We start from the raw sequence: 17,809 nt of genomic DNA, 5'->3' as shown, positions 1-17,809 counted from the left end.
GAGCAGCGCTACCTGCACAATCTAAAAAGCCAGCTCTCTTTCATGCACGGCAGACATGTGCCTTCGTTCACCTCCTCGCATTCACATGTCAGCACGTCTAATCTATTGTGAGAACATTACTGCTTTCTGCCGTATACATTTCTCCTAATCCCTCCAGCAACTAATGCGGGATTAAATTACCATCAGTCAATCTGACTTCTGATCATTCAGCGCATGAAGAAAAGATGACCCTGTGTCAGCGCCGCAGTCGGCCCCGGGATAATTCAACGGAATGTGTCACCTGCTTTGCAAATCACTGGTCTGTATTAAGACTGACGTTGGTGGAACGCACGCATCCCCTGCTTTACATGCTAATAACACTAGCATTCATGCTAGTGTGATATATGTGTGTGCACATGCTACTTGTATCTGCACGTTACAGCAGCCAAGAGGAAGCCTATAGGATCAGTAAAGCTGATAAAAGAAGAAAAGTAAACTGTCCGAGGTGGAAATGAATCTCTCGTTTCCATGGAGACAGCCCTACAAACACTAGATAACTCAAAGGACAAACAAAAAAAAAGAGGTCCTCAGTGCCAACAGACTGTGCCCTGCAGATGATACCTGTAGCAGCTAGGAGCCTTACAAGCATGTTAACAAAGCACTACAAGGTATAACGTATTGTCTATAGCATCATACAGGCAGCGCTGCTGAAGAGGCACACAGCCAAAGTACACCTTAAACAATGGATATAGATATGACCCTGCAGCTCACATTATGGTAGCCTTATTCATCACCTTTGATGAATACGTCCCTGTCAAGGCTGCCGAGTACACCGATACACATTGAAGAGGCGAACAACCTGTGAAATGTGAGACGGTGAGCACTGTAGGGCTAGCATCGGGCCGAGGAGCATGTTACTGTCTTAAACAAGTCGCAAAACACAATTGTCTTGGGACAGGCCGGTGATGCTGTCAGCGTCGGCCACATGAAGGGAAGAGATAGGGACGAAAAGAGTGCAAGAAAACGGGGACGGATGCCTTCTGTCAGAACACAGCGTAGCACATGCACACCTGTTAGCATGTTGTCTCATAAATGTTAGGAAATAAGGCTAGTATGTGTTGCATGAACATGTCCACAAGGCTTCAATTGATCTGCTTCATTTCTGAAAAATGAATCACTGCTGCAACTTTAAATGTGTAACAACCTTTCTCTTAAACCAGATAAGAGATGGATTATTGTCCAATCAGCAGTTCCAGTAAAACCACTGAATAGATTGGTTTAATTTCGTCCATATAAGAGAACATCCCTTCGCAGCTCTCAAACTTGTGATTTTGAGTTCCGACACATGATACAGGAAACAACAAGACACTAAACGGTGGGATCTACGTGTTCACAAGGCCTGTGTTATCTTATTTCCTTTCTGGTTTAATGTTATAAGAACACTGCCCGCAGGCTGCGGATGTTTTTTTAGAAATTAACACCAGCAATTGACTGCAGTGTAAGCCCAACTGATATAATATAACTGAAGTAGATACATGAGCTACTCCCTGAAATGATTGCCGTCTCTTTTCTGAGATTGGACTGAGTGAAGGAGCAAGAAGACCATCGTGGGAACGTCTAGGAAAATGACTTTTTTAAAACTTGAGTGAGACAAACTACGAGGAGAAATCCTTTTGTCAGTGATCGTGATTAAATCTAGGTTGCATCATTATGAAAGTATCCGAAGGCTCTATATATAAAGACATTCCAGCCTTGAACACCACGTCTATCTGGTGGGAAAATACAGTTGCTGAACTTTTGACCCTTGAAGCCGGCAAGAAAGCTACACCATAATTCAGAGTCAAAGGCTAACGTCACTAAACAAACTCGCACCGTTTAGATAATTGCCAGAATCAGCCGTCAAGGTCGGAAGCCTTGGTAGCCTCGAAGAAAGCCATATTTTTGCACACTTTACTCCCACAATATAACTCCTGAACGTGTCAACTCCAAACATTGGCTAACTATCCAGTACACTCAGAAGGGTCAGTATCTCATGTTTAATACAAAGCTGTGGTTTTCAAGAGGGGAAAAATGAACCTGATAGGAAAGGCCCAGCTGCTGGTTAGGCGCTTCAGTTCCTTACCTTGTTGTAGTAATGGAGCTGGACGGAGTGCCACTGGCCGTCGCTGACCCCTCCTGGGATGTAGGGAGACACTGTTGTCTTTGTCTCACCTGGATGAAGACGGAAGAAGGGAAGCAAAAGGAAGAGTGCGGTGAGTTGGAGGTCGGACAATTCAGGGGTAGGAAAATGGATAGGAATGAAGAGAGGAAGGGAGCAGGATAGAGGAGAGGAAATAAGTGAGCACAGCTGTCTTTTGATGACTTGGCTCATCAATTCCAAATGAGAATATGTATTCTTTTTTGTGTTTAATGCATTCAATAATTTCACTTTTCTGGATACAACCACTGCAATGTTTAGCTGATAATATGTTGCAAAACAAGCACAGGTAAAAACTAGTCATGAAGTCAGCAAAACTGACTCAATATCTAATGGAAGTTTGCTAACGTTAGCTTACATTAGCAAATGTTTTAATGCGCAAAACTAGCAAAGACAGAGAGTCATAAAGACAGCAAATTGACTCAAAATTCATCTAAAGGTGGCTAATGAGAGCTAACTTTAGCTAACATTAGTTCCCGGTCATACTAGACTGAGTAAGCTAGTAGCAGCTAAACCTGTGACAGTATTTAATTAACAGTTATATTTTCTTTATGGTCTTTCCAAAGTTAAATAATCTTTTAACATATTCCAGTGACCATTGTTTTAAATTAAAGGCAAACTTTGTGGCACCTTGAAATTATTCATTTTACTTTTAGGATACCGCCATTGCAATGCTGACTGTGGTGTGTTTTAATATGTTGCAAAACTAGCACAAGTAAAGACGAGTCATAACGTCTGGACACTTGCTAACGGTGGCTAACCTTAGCTCCTGGTCATACGAGACCGAGTAAGAGGGCAGCAGTCAAACTAATAAGTGCATTTTATTCTTTTATGAATTCACCTTTTCATTTATTTGAGTATTATTGTGCCTCATGGCGTTAAAGACATCCATATTCTCACGAAAGAAAACAGAAATATCTGCTTCTGTCAACGTGTGCCGCAGACTGATAGGTTAGCATCAGAGTCAAACTCTGCGGCCTGACTTGACATACACAGACCCATGCACGCAGCTAAACACACACACACAATGATCATAAATCAAGTGTTGGGAAAGCCAGTATTACTCTGCAGTATCAATGGCTCTCAGTGTGAAGATTGTAGAGCACAATGGCACCAGGTTTACGGGGGGTTTACTCTGTTTGTCAAGGGCAGGAGCAGCCTGGGCAGGAATCCACCACTCTGGAAAATCAGTAAACACTATAGCAACACTGACATGTAATGTGTGTGTGTGTGCATCTTTGTGTGTGAGCGTGTGAGAGAGGGAGTTAATAAGTGATGTTGTAGTTTTTCTGGCAGTGACACGTGAGAAACAAAAAGGGAGCCAAGTTTGTGTTAGGAAGTGACTGTATATCCTATTGGAATCACGTATTTACGAAACGACTGCGTACAAGGATAGCACAAAGCGTTGTCAGAGAAAAAACCATGCGAGGAAACCAAAGCCACCCCCCGCCCCCCCCCCCCCCCCCCCACTTCTCTCGTTACCATGAGTCATAATTTAATTTGATGAGTCATGCAGACAACATTTAGCCATATTTCATATTTGAAGTAGGGCACAAGGTCCTGGCTCGCCTCCCAAACGGGCTTCACCCAACATAATCACATTGGACTGGATTCCTCCCCGCGCGGCACCATGGGAAAGTCGACTAACTCTTAGAACAACAGTAACCGCGACAGAGAATACGTGTTTGATCTGCAATCCAACAGTTACCAGTTTTAATAATGACTGTGGGTGTGTTTGAGCGCACGTTGATGATACTGTGTGCGAGTATGCATGGTTTTTGAGCATATACGTGTGCGTGCGCGCTTCGAAAACATGCATTGCTTGTGCGGAAAGGTAAAGTTTTGAGTCTTACAGTGATCAAGGGTTTGTGGTCAATGTGTGCGTGTGTGTGTGTGTGTGTGTTTGTGCTTCTGTGTATTAAGTATGTGTGTTTTTTTTCTGGTGTCTGTGCCATCATTAATCAGCCGGGCAGGTTCCCTCCACGAAGACGCAGCTGTTTTGAAAACAGTAAAAACACACCCATCTCTATTGCCTGCATGCTTGTACACACACAAATGAACGTGTTCAAACATTCTGGATACATGCGTGCACAAGAACACACACACACACGCACCCTTGTCAAAAAGAGAGTGCCCGTCGATAAGAGTTATTCAGCAGGCTCTTTGTGGAAGCCGGTTCAGATAAAGTGCACTTACACCTGCGGTAATGTACTTCTAATGGAGCCGATACTGACAATCACTTCGAGTGCTCACGGCACACAGGCTGCTGAAAAAAACACACACATTGCGTTTGAAGGCCTTACCGCCGGAGAAGGTGAGCTGAATCTGCTCGTCGATGATCTCCACGGCGATGAAGTCGTGTTTTTCGTTGAATCGGCCGTTGTAGAGGAGCAGAGCGTTCCTCTCCCTGCTGGCAAACCTGCAGAAACAGAAGGGATTTTAGGTCGTCTATTAGATTTACTTTATTCTTTAATAAATATAAGCAGGAACAGCTCGACTAACTGATGAAATCCAACCAAAACTGAGATTAAGTATATGGAAAATGACATTCAGACTTGTCACATAGAAAGGGCTGAGTGGATGCCAACTGCTTTTCCTGCTCTAGCTCGTATTTCCCGTCACATTTTCTAAGCGCCCATCCAACTCAAACAGACCGAGACGGAGCGGTTTGAAGGCCTCACGGATAGCTTTACGATGAAAGGCAGAGGAGCTCTTGAGGAAAAGTCACTTGGAAAGGAAAGGCAGGATGTGTAGAGCCGGTGGGCCGCGGAAAGGAAACGGCCCTCCCGCCTTTAGATGATGCACGAGTGTGTGTCTGTGTATGATAGAGGGAGAAAGGCTGGTAAGTGAGCCAGCACCTGCCAATGAATGTGCTCCATGAGATCAACTGTGTGGCTCTTTGCGTATGTGTGTGTGTGTGTGTTTGGAGTGTAAGGTGAGGGCAGAGAAGTCAGCCGGCAGATGCCAGCGAGGCCAGCGGGGCAGGAAGTCAGGGCGGCCGTAGCCAAACACTGATAAGGGAAACTCATCACACAGCCTTTCCTGTTTTCACCACACTTGCAAAGCTTTCTCACCGTCACCGTGTCTCGTTTTTTCTTTTTTTATCAAACTTATCTTACCTATTACTGGTAACAAAACACGCAATTAAAAAAAAAATGTCTCTACATAATATTTACTATGTGGAAAACTTGCTGAACCGGGCCTATTTTCCTCCAGCACGTTTCACAAGAGCGCCTCATAAAATCGCACATTCAGGTAAAGCGTGTCTGTGTGCCCTCTGTTTAATGTATGTGTGTACATGTGTGTATTGACAGGAGGGAGCTGAGACACAATGGGAAAAGTGTATACATGTCTCGGCACGCCCCGGCTGACACAGTTTAGCTCACCAAACTCCAGTGGTGTTCGCTAGTGCGGCTCCTCACACTCCCTAAATTACCGTTTATGGCACACACTGCTACAAATATCACCCGCACCGTTGCCGAAAAGGTGGAGCAGCAATCCCCAGTGGGAATAACCCCAATACATTTTTAGAGTACTCTTTAATGGAAATGTAAAACTTTAATTTGATGGTTAAAACTACATATTTTGTGCAAGAAATACATTCTCACAAGCTAGTTCAATATTTGAGTGCAACTTTAAAAGTTGGGGAGCAATGTATTTTTTGTTATTCTTTATAAAAACAAAGTAAAAGTGTCAGTAATGGATTACACTGTATGTTCATCTTTTGTATCGGTGGCTGCGATTGTTAGCATGTCCAGCTAATTAGCTTCAGCACCTGCAGTTGTAACCGAGAGTTGATTCCAACAAGCACGCTGTCACCTACAGTGACTACTCTAATGTGTAGTATTTACACAAAGCATGTGTTAGCGTTAGCCTCAAGCTTTCAGAAAAATATCAAGTGCCAGAAACATTTAAATGTTAGCTAGAAACTGTTAGCGTTAGCTTAGTCAGCTACCATTAGCCAGTACAATCTACTAACAATGGTTACAGTCTTGAAAACTGCTGTTAGTGAGAAAGGAAGCAAATTACCCCAAAATGTCTAAGGTATGAATTAACTGATATGTTGTCCGAATCTAATGTTAGCTGCAATCTTTAGCATGTCTGGCTTACAAGCTTTCTACCTGCAGCAGTAACCTGGTGTTAATTCCAATAAGCAGATTATTAACTACAGTGACTAGATGAGTACATTTATACTTCTAATGTGTAATATTTACACACTGGGTTGAACCTAGAGAGCAGTCACCAACTAGCTTAACACTGCAATAGGCCATGTCTTTTGGTGAATATGCTAACTTGTTGCCTGGGACCTGTTAGCTTTAGTCTCAGTCTTTTAACCCCAATAATGTACAAGAAAGATTTACAGACAGCTGGAGATAGCCTATTTAGCTTGCATTAGCTAATGAAATCTTCCAGTGATAGTTACAGCCTCAAAAACTGATGGTTGCCGGCGATAAAGTAGAGCAAGTTAGAAGCCCGCTTTTGTCTACCTCCGACTGAAATGAAGAACCAGCTGTTTCAAATTACTTGGATGGACATAGATTGAAAATATGTGAAGTAAGAGAACTGACGCAAACAGCAAGAGAAGCGAGACTCAATAAAAGGCCAGTTGTCTTTATCTCGAACCAAATTTCCTCCACTCAGTTATTTGGAAGAATTTGGGTGGCACTTTGTGTGAAAGAAGGCACAAAGCAAGGAAGGAAGGGAGGAAGGAAGGACAGCAGGAAGGAAGGAGAGTACTCACGTGAAGGAGATGGTGAAGTGGAACCTCTGCCTCAGGCCTCTGAAGGTGATGAAGGACTGTCCGGGGAAGCTGCGGGTGGTCATCTCACAGTAGGGCTTCTCGTACTCCCCTGGCGGACACTGGCACATGAAGCCACCCGCGAGCCGGTTGACGCACTTGCCGCCGTTTTTGCACACACCAGGTATACACCGGCCTGATGATGCATTCAGCTCACAGTGCTCGCCTACAAGGAGAGGAGAAGACTTCGGTCAAACAAAAATATTTGAATGCTGACATGTCGTGAAACCCTGTACCGTGTACTACAGTCAACACTGTGTTGTCTGTAGACACGAGGTGTGTATTGCAGTAGCAGGGCAACACAACATAAATGATAAATTACCTGTCATCCCATCACCTCATCAGTTTGTTATCATTTTATTTCTCCTGTGAAGCATGCTGTCCACCGTTGACTGAGATATTGGCTGTGTCATCCGCTTGGAATCCAGTTGTTTTAACAAGACGCCTTTGATTCGAGATCAAGCGCACGTTCAACCGAGTTGACTTTATGTTGTTGAGGCTCCTGATAAAACACCAGTTCAAGAAAAGCCTATTTCCATCTCAACATTAGCAATAAGGACAAAACCCTGTTTATGAGCCTTTTCTGGGAAGCACGAGACTTAGCTACAAGCTTATCCAGCAATGTCGCCATATATGGAGAGAAGAGAGACAGAGGAGATAAAGATAAGCAAGGAGCATGGAAAGAGAGAATGTTAATGGAAAGTGGGAAAAGAAAAAAAAAGAAAGAAAGAAAGAAAGACACTTCCTCCTTTAAGTCATATCTGTAGCTGAACTCTTGCTGATACTCTTGAACCACATAAACATCAGATAATGGCTGACCAGATAAATCCTGCTTAATGTCACTCTAACTTGGATTTGTGGAGTTACAGAAAACATTCGCTCTCGAAGAAATACACAACATTCCTACAGTGGCTTCAGATTGCAAGTCTGAATTGCCCTCATGTAATTATGTCCAAAGTTTACCGGAATGACTTTAGGGAACTTTCAAATTATAATCAAAAATGGATACAGATAAAAAAAAAACTAAGAGGGGACTGATACTAAATATTGGATCACAAAGGGTACCTTTAAGGTCTTGTTCTTTTCTTAAACTGATGGTTTTGACCACCGTGTTTCTTATGTATCATCCCAGAGGAAATGAAAATTGGAAGAGAGATCTCAGTAGTGTCTCATTCATTTCTCCTAGACAACTATGAGATCTGTGTGAGACCAAAGTGAGGCTGTGGCTGAATTCTCCTGTTTCTCAATTGTTTCTCCTGAGAAACAGGTGCAGAAAATCTCATTTTGGGCTCCCTGTAAGTTTCAAAGGAGATCTCATCAAGCTCTCAATGAAGTTTCAGAATGTCTCCCCAGTGCTGGAAAGGAGCAAGGTTTAAGCAGTAAAGTCTCAACTCTCACCTATTGCTCCTAAGGAATTTTAGGAGAAACAAATGAGAAATGTTTGAGACCAAAAAAGACTACAACGACACTGAAATGAGAACTCTCATTGAGCTCCTTTACGGCTCCATAGCCATAAAGGAGCAAGCTTTGAGCAGTAAAATTTTCCTCTGGGATGCGTCGTCCAGGGGGTCACATGGAGGTGCTCAGTAAAGTGCACACATCTGCCAAGAACCAACATACCCCTTCTTATGAATCAAGCCTAGTCCAAGTCACACATTTAAATCCATGGGATCCAGATTTTATTTACCATCAGCATCAAAATGTAGTCACTCATAGATACCAGCCACCTAAGTCAGCCTGACTTCTTTTCCATCATAATCCATGCGTGATTGCCTGAGAAATAATAATAATTAAAAAAAGCTTTATCTTGAAATATTAAAGAAAGAGAGGTTCATGGAAAATTTGTTCCCTAGTTTTTGTGTAATCCTGGATGTTTGATGTCCTGAATTCATGGATGTCGTTGGAATGGAGGTGTCCAGTTGACATAAGGAATCGTCTTGTCAACTGTGCATGGGCCAGTTACCAATGGGACTGAAGAAAATACCAGACGGATCCATCCAGAGACAGACCAGGAGCCTTAATTGAAGTGAGTAAATCCATTATCTAGTGAGGGACCAGGACCCACCATCTTGGCTTTAAACCAGCCTAGATTTTGATTTGCCTGGCTTTCTATTGAGTTGGTTTCGGCACGGTCCAACCCTCTAGGAGACCAACCAAGCTAACCAGGCAAACAGGGAGACCTTGGACTGGCTGTGGCTCTTGGAAGCTGCTGTTTGAACTCCACTGAATAACATGAAGGCTGCATCTTGATATCAGATCTATTATACCATATCATCTAATTGAGTTACTTACTGTGGTTGGTCTCATCATGGGAAATTCCTCCTAAATGACCATGTGGCTCTAGCTTTGTCCAAAATCAGCGGGTTGAGTACAGTCTCCTGGCTCGGCTCATGAAAATTCCTCCGCTAATATACCAGCAGGCTTCTTATTGACTGTAATATTATTTGTGATAGCTGCTTCTTGTGTCCCATGCAGTGTTGTGTGTCAACCCAACGTCCAGACAAGATCTGTCCACCCAGGACACACACAGACCCCCAACACCCGCAGCCTGGAACCAGCTAATGGCCCTTCTCTCCTCAGCGTAATCCCTTTTTCCGAGGGCGAATAATAAGGATCTGTTTCCCTGTAATGTAGGAAACCGAAGGAGGACAGAGCGGGGCCCCTGTCATCAGCCCCATAATGGCTCCTGATGGGCCCTGACTATCTTGAGTTGAACTGTGACCTTCAAAGGTGGGACACTGAGATGTAGGTAAGGAGAAATATGATGGGTGAGTGGAGAAGATGGACAAGGGGAGTCGGAGGCGAAGGCGAGACGGGGCCAGTGAGTGACAAAGTCGGGTATAATCAGATAATTACATCAGATAAGATAGAGGAAGAGAAGGGGAGGAGAGGTAGAGTGTCGGGGTGAGACGGAGGGAAAGGAGGGATGACGGCTGTCAGAGGCCCTCTATGCTCTATTAGGGAGAGACAGTCAGGTATCAGATGTACAAGGGGGAAGTATGGGAGGAAGATCACTGACAACGGGAAATATTTCGGAAAGTGATTTCAATGGGAATGATGAAAGCTTCCCGGGCTTTCCATAGCTCATCTACCATGTGAATGATGCGCGGAGTGATTGTAAACGCCAGCTTCCAGGTGAATTTCAGGGTTATTTGTCATTAAAATGTCTAAAAATGACCAAAACTGTTGCTACATATTTTTGTTGAGTTGTGTACTTAATGTTTCTAACAATGTTCAAACTCAAATTCAAGGTAAAGGTGTGGTTCATTTGCTTGTCTTTCATTTCCACTCCTGGGAGAGAGTCAGAGTGAGCGAGGAAGTCAGTGAACAAAAACTAAACATAATGGAAATGAATGAAACTTTAAAATGGCAGCAATGGTAGGCGATATTGAACACTACTCCCATGGTCCCACACTACTTTCATTACCTGTTAATTGTATAGTCACGTTTATTGTTTCTGTCTGACCAAATGTTGAATGTATTTCATTAATTTACTGTGTTGTAGAGATATCTACTGGGGTTAGCATATGCTAACCAGCTAGCCCTGGTGCCTTTAGATCCAAAGCTCCTGTGCTAGCAGCGTAAACACCAGCTTTCCCCTTGTGCTCCTAGCCCCCAGTCTGTACTGTGAGCTGCACGGCTAACTGAGCTAACTAGCTAACAGTAGCTACAGTCAGCAGCCTTTAGCTGAATTTCTGGTGAAATGCTGCCCCCTATTTTGTTTTGATTGTGAATTTGATAGCAATTCTTACATATTTCTCCTATAAACTTGAAACCCCTTGCAAGCTAGTAGGCTCCTTCTTATTTCCTTTTTGCTAGCACACGGCTAATTTTTTTTTCTGTTTTACATATTACCATCACCTAATGTCAATCAGGGCAATCGGCAGGAATGGGCAATCTCAAACCCGCCTGCCTGCTCGTGCATAAACGTGTCTTCCTGCTATGCTAGTAGCTGAAACAAAGCGTGGGTGCTACTACTCTCAGGTAGCACGGAAACGATCTGGATTATCGTGGGCTAAGTTCCCATGACTGGTTAAATTAGAGAGCAAGAGCCACCCCTTTGCATTGTACAGCCTTCAAATGGTGCTCATACTGTATTTCACAATATTAAGATTATGTTTTAAAGCAAAACTATTCCTTAAGCCAATGTTGTTTCTCTGAATGGGTTGAGTGATATTTGAGACAAATCTGGCTAAACCAGTACAGTCAGCATTCTGTACACCTCTATACAGCAATAAATCTACTGTGTGTGTGTGTGTGTGTGCAGGTGGCTATACCTGCTGCATGTCTTCGCTACATGAACTGGGGTCGACCTCAAGCTACAACAATAGGCAATGAGAGCTTTTAAAATCCTGTCAATGCGGTTTTGCAGTTTTGTACGAGTCATTAAAGCCTTTGTCAGAAAGAATATGAGCCCCTGCTCGTATTTATAAAAGACTTCTGTCGTTTTTATTTGGAGAAATACATCTTTGGTGGTTACTTAAATACACAGATTATTATCACATATGATGCACAATATAGTTTAGTTTAGGCACAGTCAGATATTTCTTTAACAACAGCCAAAAATACTTTCAAAATAATGAATGCAGACAGCTCACCCGTAAAGTCATCCAGGCACTCGCAGATGTACCCTCCTTCTCGGCTACGGCACTGCCCGTTGTTCTTGCAGGGCCCGGAGTAGCAGAGATCGATCTCTGTCTCGCAGTAGTCGCCGGTGAAACCGACTGGACAGCGGCAGCGCAGCCCGTTGATGGGGTGGATGGGCCGGAACAGAACCGTGTCCGAGGCGATGAAGGGAGGGGAGCTGTCGAACTTCAGCACAGACACGCACTTCATGTAGTTCTCACAGGGCTCCCGCAGACAGATGTTGTCATCAAACGGCAACACCTGGAGAGAAGAAGAAGTGTCAGTCACATTAATGGATTTGTTAATGATTAAACCTTCAAGCCTTAAAGTGATAGTTCAGGTTTTTGTCTTCATATGTTACCTCCTGAGAGGATATCAGCCTGAGCAGAGTCCTGTTGAGGTAGATCTGCTCCTGCAGCTCCTCAGAAGGAAAGAACGCCCCTTTCCCCGGGATGCCTCCGGGCTGCATCGCCGAAAAGGTCACGTTGAGGATCGAGCCCTGCACGTCAGTGTCGTTTTGGATGTTGAACACGAACACCGCCTCCCGCTTGGTGGAGAGCACCGCCGCCACGCCCTCCAGGAAGAGGCTGAGCAGGGGAGAAAGGAAGCGCTCCTGGGACATGTTCTCCAGACGCACCGTGATGCTGTTGGTCAACATGTCGTCGGTGATGATGGTGACACGTAGCGTGCAGATGGCCATGACGCGATGGACGCCATCTGGAAGGAGGAGAGCAGATATTTGACTGTTAAACACTTGGATACAAGAGATTTGAAAGAAAAGATTGAAAAGTTGTGTGGAGGAGGGGGGGCAATCAAACTTGACACACAGCTTTAGATAACCCGTCTGATAAATTCAAAAGGCTGGCTAAAACTCTGACAAAGATCAAACAACACAAACCAGGTTGTGTACTCTACGACACGAGGCCAGGTTACAGCAAGGTGAGCGCTTGCCGTAATACAGCGCTTATCAACAAGGTAGAGGAGGGTCACATAAGCCAACGACAACACACCACTGAAGGCCAAAGGTGTTTTTCAAAGTTTACGAGGAAGCAAGAAAGTGTCAAACAGTTCGGGATCTGGTTTCATTTCAAACTAAAGACCAAAAACATAGTAACGATTGTGACCTGCACCACAATAAGACAGAGATGATTTATTTCCTGTAATGGTGTGCGTATATATTTCTCCCACATATTTCCCAGCTGATATCATGTTACACTGAGACTTAAAGCTATGTGACAGACACTTGATTTACTGCCAAACTGCTCCGACTGTATGTCTCTAGATAACTGCCTCTGTCTCCTCAGCTCACATCGCCTTCTCTGTCGCTCAGTCTATCAATTAAATGTATTTGTTTTGTTTTTCATCAAATGTATATTACTAACTTTTTTTTTTGCATTTTAATTTTTTTGAATGAAAACAGCAAAGTTGAAAAAGTTAAATCAAAGAAGCAGATTCACCAATCAAACTGTGACTCAGTGCAAAAGCGGCCATTTTATGTTCTATGAGACAGTCTTAGCCGTAGCTAGCTAGTTAGCATTAGTTTCATGAGTTAGTTGAAAACCCTGGCTTTGGATGACTATTTGAATGTTTCTGACAGACTAGTATGAAAATATTTACTTGATGGCTTAATACAAGCTATCATGCTAATTTAGTACTAATTAACGATACAAAGAAAAGTGACTACAGCTGCATGTACCAGGCAAAAGGTTAGCATCCTCAGCAGCTGACGAGTCTTAAAGCAGGCCTTTCATTCTGTTGCAGGAAAACTCTATTGGCTGTTTTTAGCTGGCTACTTAGCGTTGGCTTAATGAGTTGGTTGTAAACTCTGGCTCTGAAAGACCTCTTAAAGTCTCTGGCTAATTTGGATGAAAATAAAAACCTGCAAAAGGTTCTTAAATATATTTATTTGATGCAAATGTCGTACTGGTGAATGATTCAAACAAAAGGATTGACTCTAAAGATGCATGTTGCTGGCAAAACGTTAGCATCATCACCAGATTCATGTTAAAGACATGGAAACAAATGAGCTGCATTGTTTTTGAAGCACATGACAGAGGTTAGCTGTTGTATTGTGGTCCATCATAAGAATAAAACAGATTTATTCTTGCTAACGTATCATGGGAAAGTAATCTCAGTGCAGGCGATAGCCGCTAACCACACCCTCCGCTCTAAAACAGAGTTTAATAGCACCTAGCGTCGCCGGTATAACCCAGCACTAGTGGTACACGTACTTGTTGGACCCTGTCCTATCTCATCTACCCTCTCTACGCTGCAGCTTAACAGCTTGACTTGTTTACTTTTGTAACACTTTTGCCGCAAGATTGAATTAAGTGGTTGCCAGTCGGAGTGGATTCGATGTGGTTCAAGCCCCGACTGGGAGTAATTGGATCAGTCTAGGATTTCTGCCCCCGGGGAGGGTTGGGTCTGGTCTCATAGCTACTTCTGGCACAACTGTAAGCTCCAGTGCCTATGGAGGCAAACAGAAGGCTATAGGCTGCAGAGGGCATGGCCTGGCTGAAATACAGCTGACGACAGGTGGTGAGGCCAGATGAAATTCGCAGGGGGGATAATACCGTTGAAGCGTCGCTGGGTGATGGGTCAGATTGCACAGTTTTACCGCACCATACTGAGCGCATGAGTGTGTGTGATGTGTGCGTCTTCAACTGTGTGTGGGTGGGGTCCGGGGTGAAAGAGTCACGGTGAGGTTCGGTCACAGGTGCCCTGTCACTCTCAGACCCAGATGAGGTCATTTCTCAGGAACCTAAAGTCGCCTCACACACACACACACACACACACACACACACACACACACACCAACACAGATGCACAGTCAATCAGAGCAAGGTGTGGACAGGCCGGCTCATCGGGCTAGCCTCAAGCTAACCGCTAACCAGACTGGCGGTCAACTCCAACAGCATTTGGACAAATAACTCACAATGGGACACGGCGAGAAGGTCAATTAGCTCAGTGCAAGCCAGGCTACTGCTGTCGGGGACATAAATCAGGGCGCGCACATAGAAATGCAGACGCACATTAACAAGTCACTCCTCAGGACGGTGACATTAAGCAGCAGCTGCGGCGCGACGGGCCGCTGTAATATGCTGCAATGGAGGTGCTCATTCAACGCAGCGCTGACAGACGTATCTGTCGGCTACTGTGTGTTTACTTCCCCGCAGTGCTCCACACCTGTCTCTCCATATAGGTTGAGGGGAAAACAATGTGATCCCACTCGCCCGCCAGAGATCCATCAGCCGGTAGTTTACACACACTCACACACACATCCTACATGTAGCATAGGAGACAAAAAGTCACATCAAAATGTCTGTAACCAAGTGGGTCCTGACACAATCTCTTACCACTCAGCCTATATAAACACCACAGTATAGCCCTTTTATTCACGTCTGTTCGTTCTCGTTTCACAGCCAAACACACAGACTACATAATGAAAGCACCGCGCAGAGCGTGGCTTTTGCGCGATGACTGACATCAGACGTCAGCACCTATTCTGCGCGCAGGCGGAGCTATTTCGCGACTAAATAAACTACAGCAGATTAGCACTCCGATACACTCAGACTGGGAAGGACTTGCACCGGCGGGACAGTCTGAATGGCAGTGGATAGGACGGTGGTGGGGGAAACACAGCAGGAGACCAACCGGCGTTGGATCAGATGTCAAGGAAAGATGTGAAGCATCATTTATGGAGGTACGAAGAGGTGGACGAGGGCGTTGCTGAGAAAATCCAAATGATATCGCGTTGGTAACACAATCATGCGGAGCCGATTATAACTGAAGTAGTGCGACACGTCAATCTTTTGAACACGGCTAGAGGAAAACAAAATCTCTTATGTGAGCGACATTTAACTTTAGCCCCTAGTCTACACGCAAGCAAAGCTATTTCGTGACTAAGTAAACTACAGCAGATTAGCACCCCAATACACTCGGGCTAGGAAGGACTTGCACCGGCGGGACAGTGTGATTGGCAGTGGATAGGACGGTGGTGGGAGGGGGGACAAATATATATGAATAATACCATTCATATTTTAGTTTTAGGAGACTTTTTAAAAAGACAGTTGTTTGTTTGTCTTTCTCTTTGTGGGGGCATCCAAACCATTACTATTTATAGAGCCCACCAGCTGCTAACATGGGATCACACAGACGTCCAGAGGATGGGCTGAACCGTGGAAAGGGTGTGTCACAGGCGGACGCCGCGGAAAAAAAAACATTCTATGTTTGTAAGTAATGCCATTACACACACGCGCGCACACACATGTAGGCACCAACAGGACTTATTACAACTAGGAATGTTAAATGGATGACCCTGCGAGTAAAAACAAGCTGCGGTGTAATCTCAACACTTTTGAAGTATGAAGGGTAGATCGCTTATTAACTGCACATATTCCCTTATCTCTGTTTATTTAACACATTTACAAGCACACACACTCGCTGTATGGCCCTTGTAAAGATCCGTAGTGCTTTATAGCACATTGAGATTCGGTTATTGCACTTTTACAGCCCTAAAGTGCTGATAAATTAATCTTGTGAATTAGAACTGTCACACATTCATTAGAATCAGGTAATTTGTCTTGATTGAGTTGTGAAAGATATATCATAAAAGGAGATATGGGAATAGGCCACACATTTAGAGTCCTGCCTTGTAGGAGGCGAGGGCTGCAGAGGCGATAAGAGCTGTTAATGAGCTGTGAAGCAAGACGCGCCATCGACACGCTCATGTTTCTGCATGAGGACAAATGACCAAACACGCACACACACACACACAGACACACACACACACACACAAAAAAGCTAATAAATGTGTCTATCAACCTTCCCTGTGCTCTGCTGATCACATAGTTCTATCTCACACACACACACACACACAAACCGAAAACACACACACAGACGCACAGAGGTCTGTGGTTTGCGCTCGTCGTAACCGACTTAAAATTGTTGACACACACTGCGTCCAGCTGTCACTGTGAGTGACAACCACACACAGCTCCCAACGGCACACCAGCTTCAAACACTGCTCTGAGAAAAGCTTGTTTATTTAGTTGTGGAAATGGATGTTGTATTATTACTTCATTAATATTGTAAACATTAAAATTCTGTGCTTTGAATTTCTTCTCCAAGATGACACGGTGCCCCTTAAAGGACTTCTGATTAAATCTCCTCATAGTTCCTTTGAGAACAAGCCCCCTACAAACATCCTACATGTCCTAGGTTCTTACAAAAGTGTAAAAAAAAAGAAAATAATAAGAACAAAAATAGTAACTAATTATCCACATCTCTGAAAATACAAACGTCACAATTTAAATTTGGGCCCGGACCGTTTCCTTTTTGCAACGTATTTGTACTGGCCTGTAGTCTAACACATGGGAGACAACCCTGGTGGCCCGACTCCAGTGTGTAACGTCAACAACGCTGTTTAGTCAGTTAGCGAGAGGGATGGCAAAACAAACGAGGCATTTGTAGCTGTGACAGGTTTCAGAGAGGTGACGAGCCCACCAGAGAGACACACTTCACTCCTTTCACGCCCTCCTACTGCCCTACTTTGCCGTAAAATCCAGGCTGAGAAACTTTCTCTAATAATGTCCATCTTCATGTTTTCAAACCATCCTAGATTTTTTTTTTTTATGTGCAAGGGATCCACAGAAAACCCCAGTTTTTTTCTCAGATCCTGGAACTATCCCTTCCTTCAGCTGACCAACTGATTTCCGTCCTGTTGACATTCATCATGACTAAAGAGCAGGGTAATTGCGAGCTGAAAATGTTACAACCTAAAGGGAGGTCTGCCGTTAGAAAGACAGGAAGCCTATACGGCGGGGCATTGTAAAAATAATTTCTCTGCCTTCTTTCACCCCGCAACACTTTTTACTGCACAGTTAAAGTTTTACAGGCTGCACGGTGAATCCTGGACAGAAGCAGACAACTTTCCTCCCCTCTCTCTCTCTCTCTCTCTCTCTGCCTCTTTTGAAGGGGAAAGGTTTCAAATGTTTGAATCAATACAAAGCCCTGGCTTTCAGCCAATCCCCGGGCAGAAACTCAACTGCCAGCTCCACCTTATTGGACACACCTGAGCACCTCGAGCCTATCAGGACGGGCAAACAAACAGAGGACTTGACTTTAGAGGTGATCAAACACAACCTCTCTTTGAGCAGTACAACCTGGCAACATTTCTCCTTCTCTTGCTCCTTTTTTGTTTTTCTTCT

General features: G+C 44.1%; 1 protein-coding gene across 8 annotated transcripts in view; it reads right to left on the bottom strand.

Annotated features, from left to right (window-relative positions):
* The window catches only part of celsr1a (cadherin EGF LAG seven-pass G-type receptor 1a), a 96,563-nt gene that overhangs the window by 44,408 nt on the left and 34,346 nt on the right, over positions 1-17,809 (bottom strand). For all 8 annotated transcript variants that reach the window (XM_030440396.1, XM_030440398.1, XM_030440401.1 and 5 more), the window contains exons 2-6: positions 11,962-12,317; positions 11,573-11,861; positions 6,918-7,140; positions 4,480-4,595; positions 2,102-2,190 (exon numbers count right to left, since the gene is read on the bottom strand). In XM_030440396.1, the coding sequence (XP_030296256.1) occupies positions 2,102-2,190; positions 4,480-4,595; positions 6,918-7,140; positions 11,573-11,861; positions 11,962-12,317 (1,073 nt within the window). The remainder of the gene's footprint in view (positions 1-2,101; positions 2,191-4,479; positions 4,596-6,917; positions 7,141-11,572; positions 11,862-11,961; positions 12,318-17,809) is intronic.

This window comes from Sparus aurata, chromosome 14, assembly GCF_900880675.1.
Source record: "Sparus aurata chromosome 14, fSpaAur1.1, whole genome shotgun sequence".
In the NCBI taxonomy this organism is placed as follows: Eukaryota; Metazoa; Chordata; class Actinopteri; order Spariformes; family Sparidae; genus Sparus; species Sparus aurata.
This window is presented reverse-complemented; position numbering and strand designations above follow the sequence as displayed.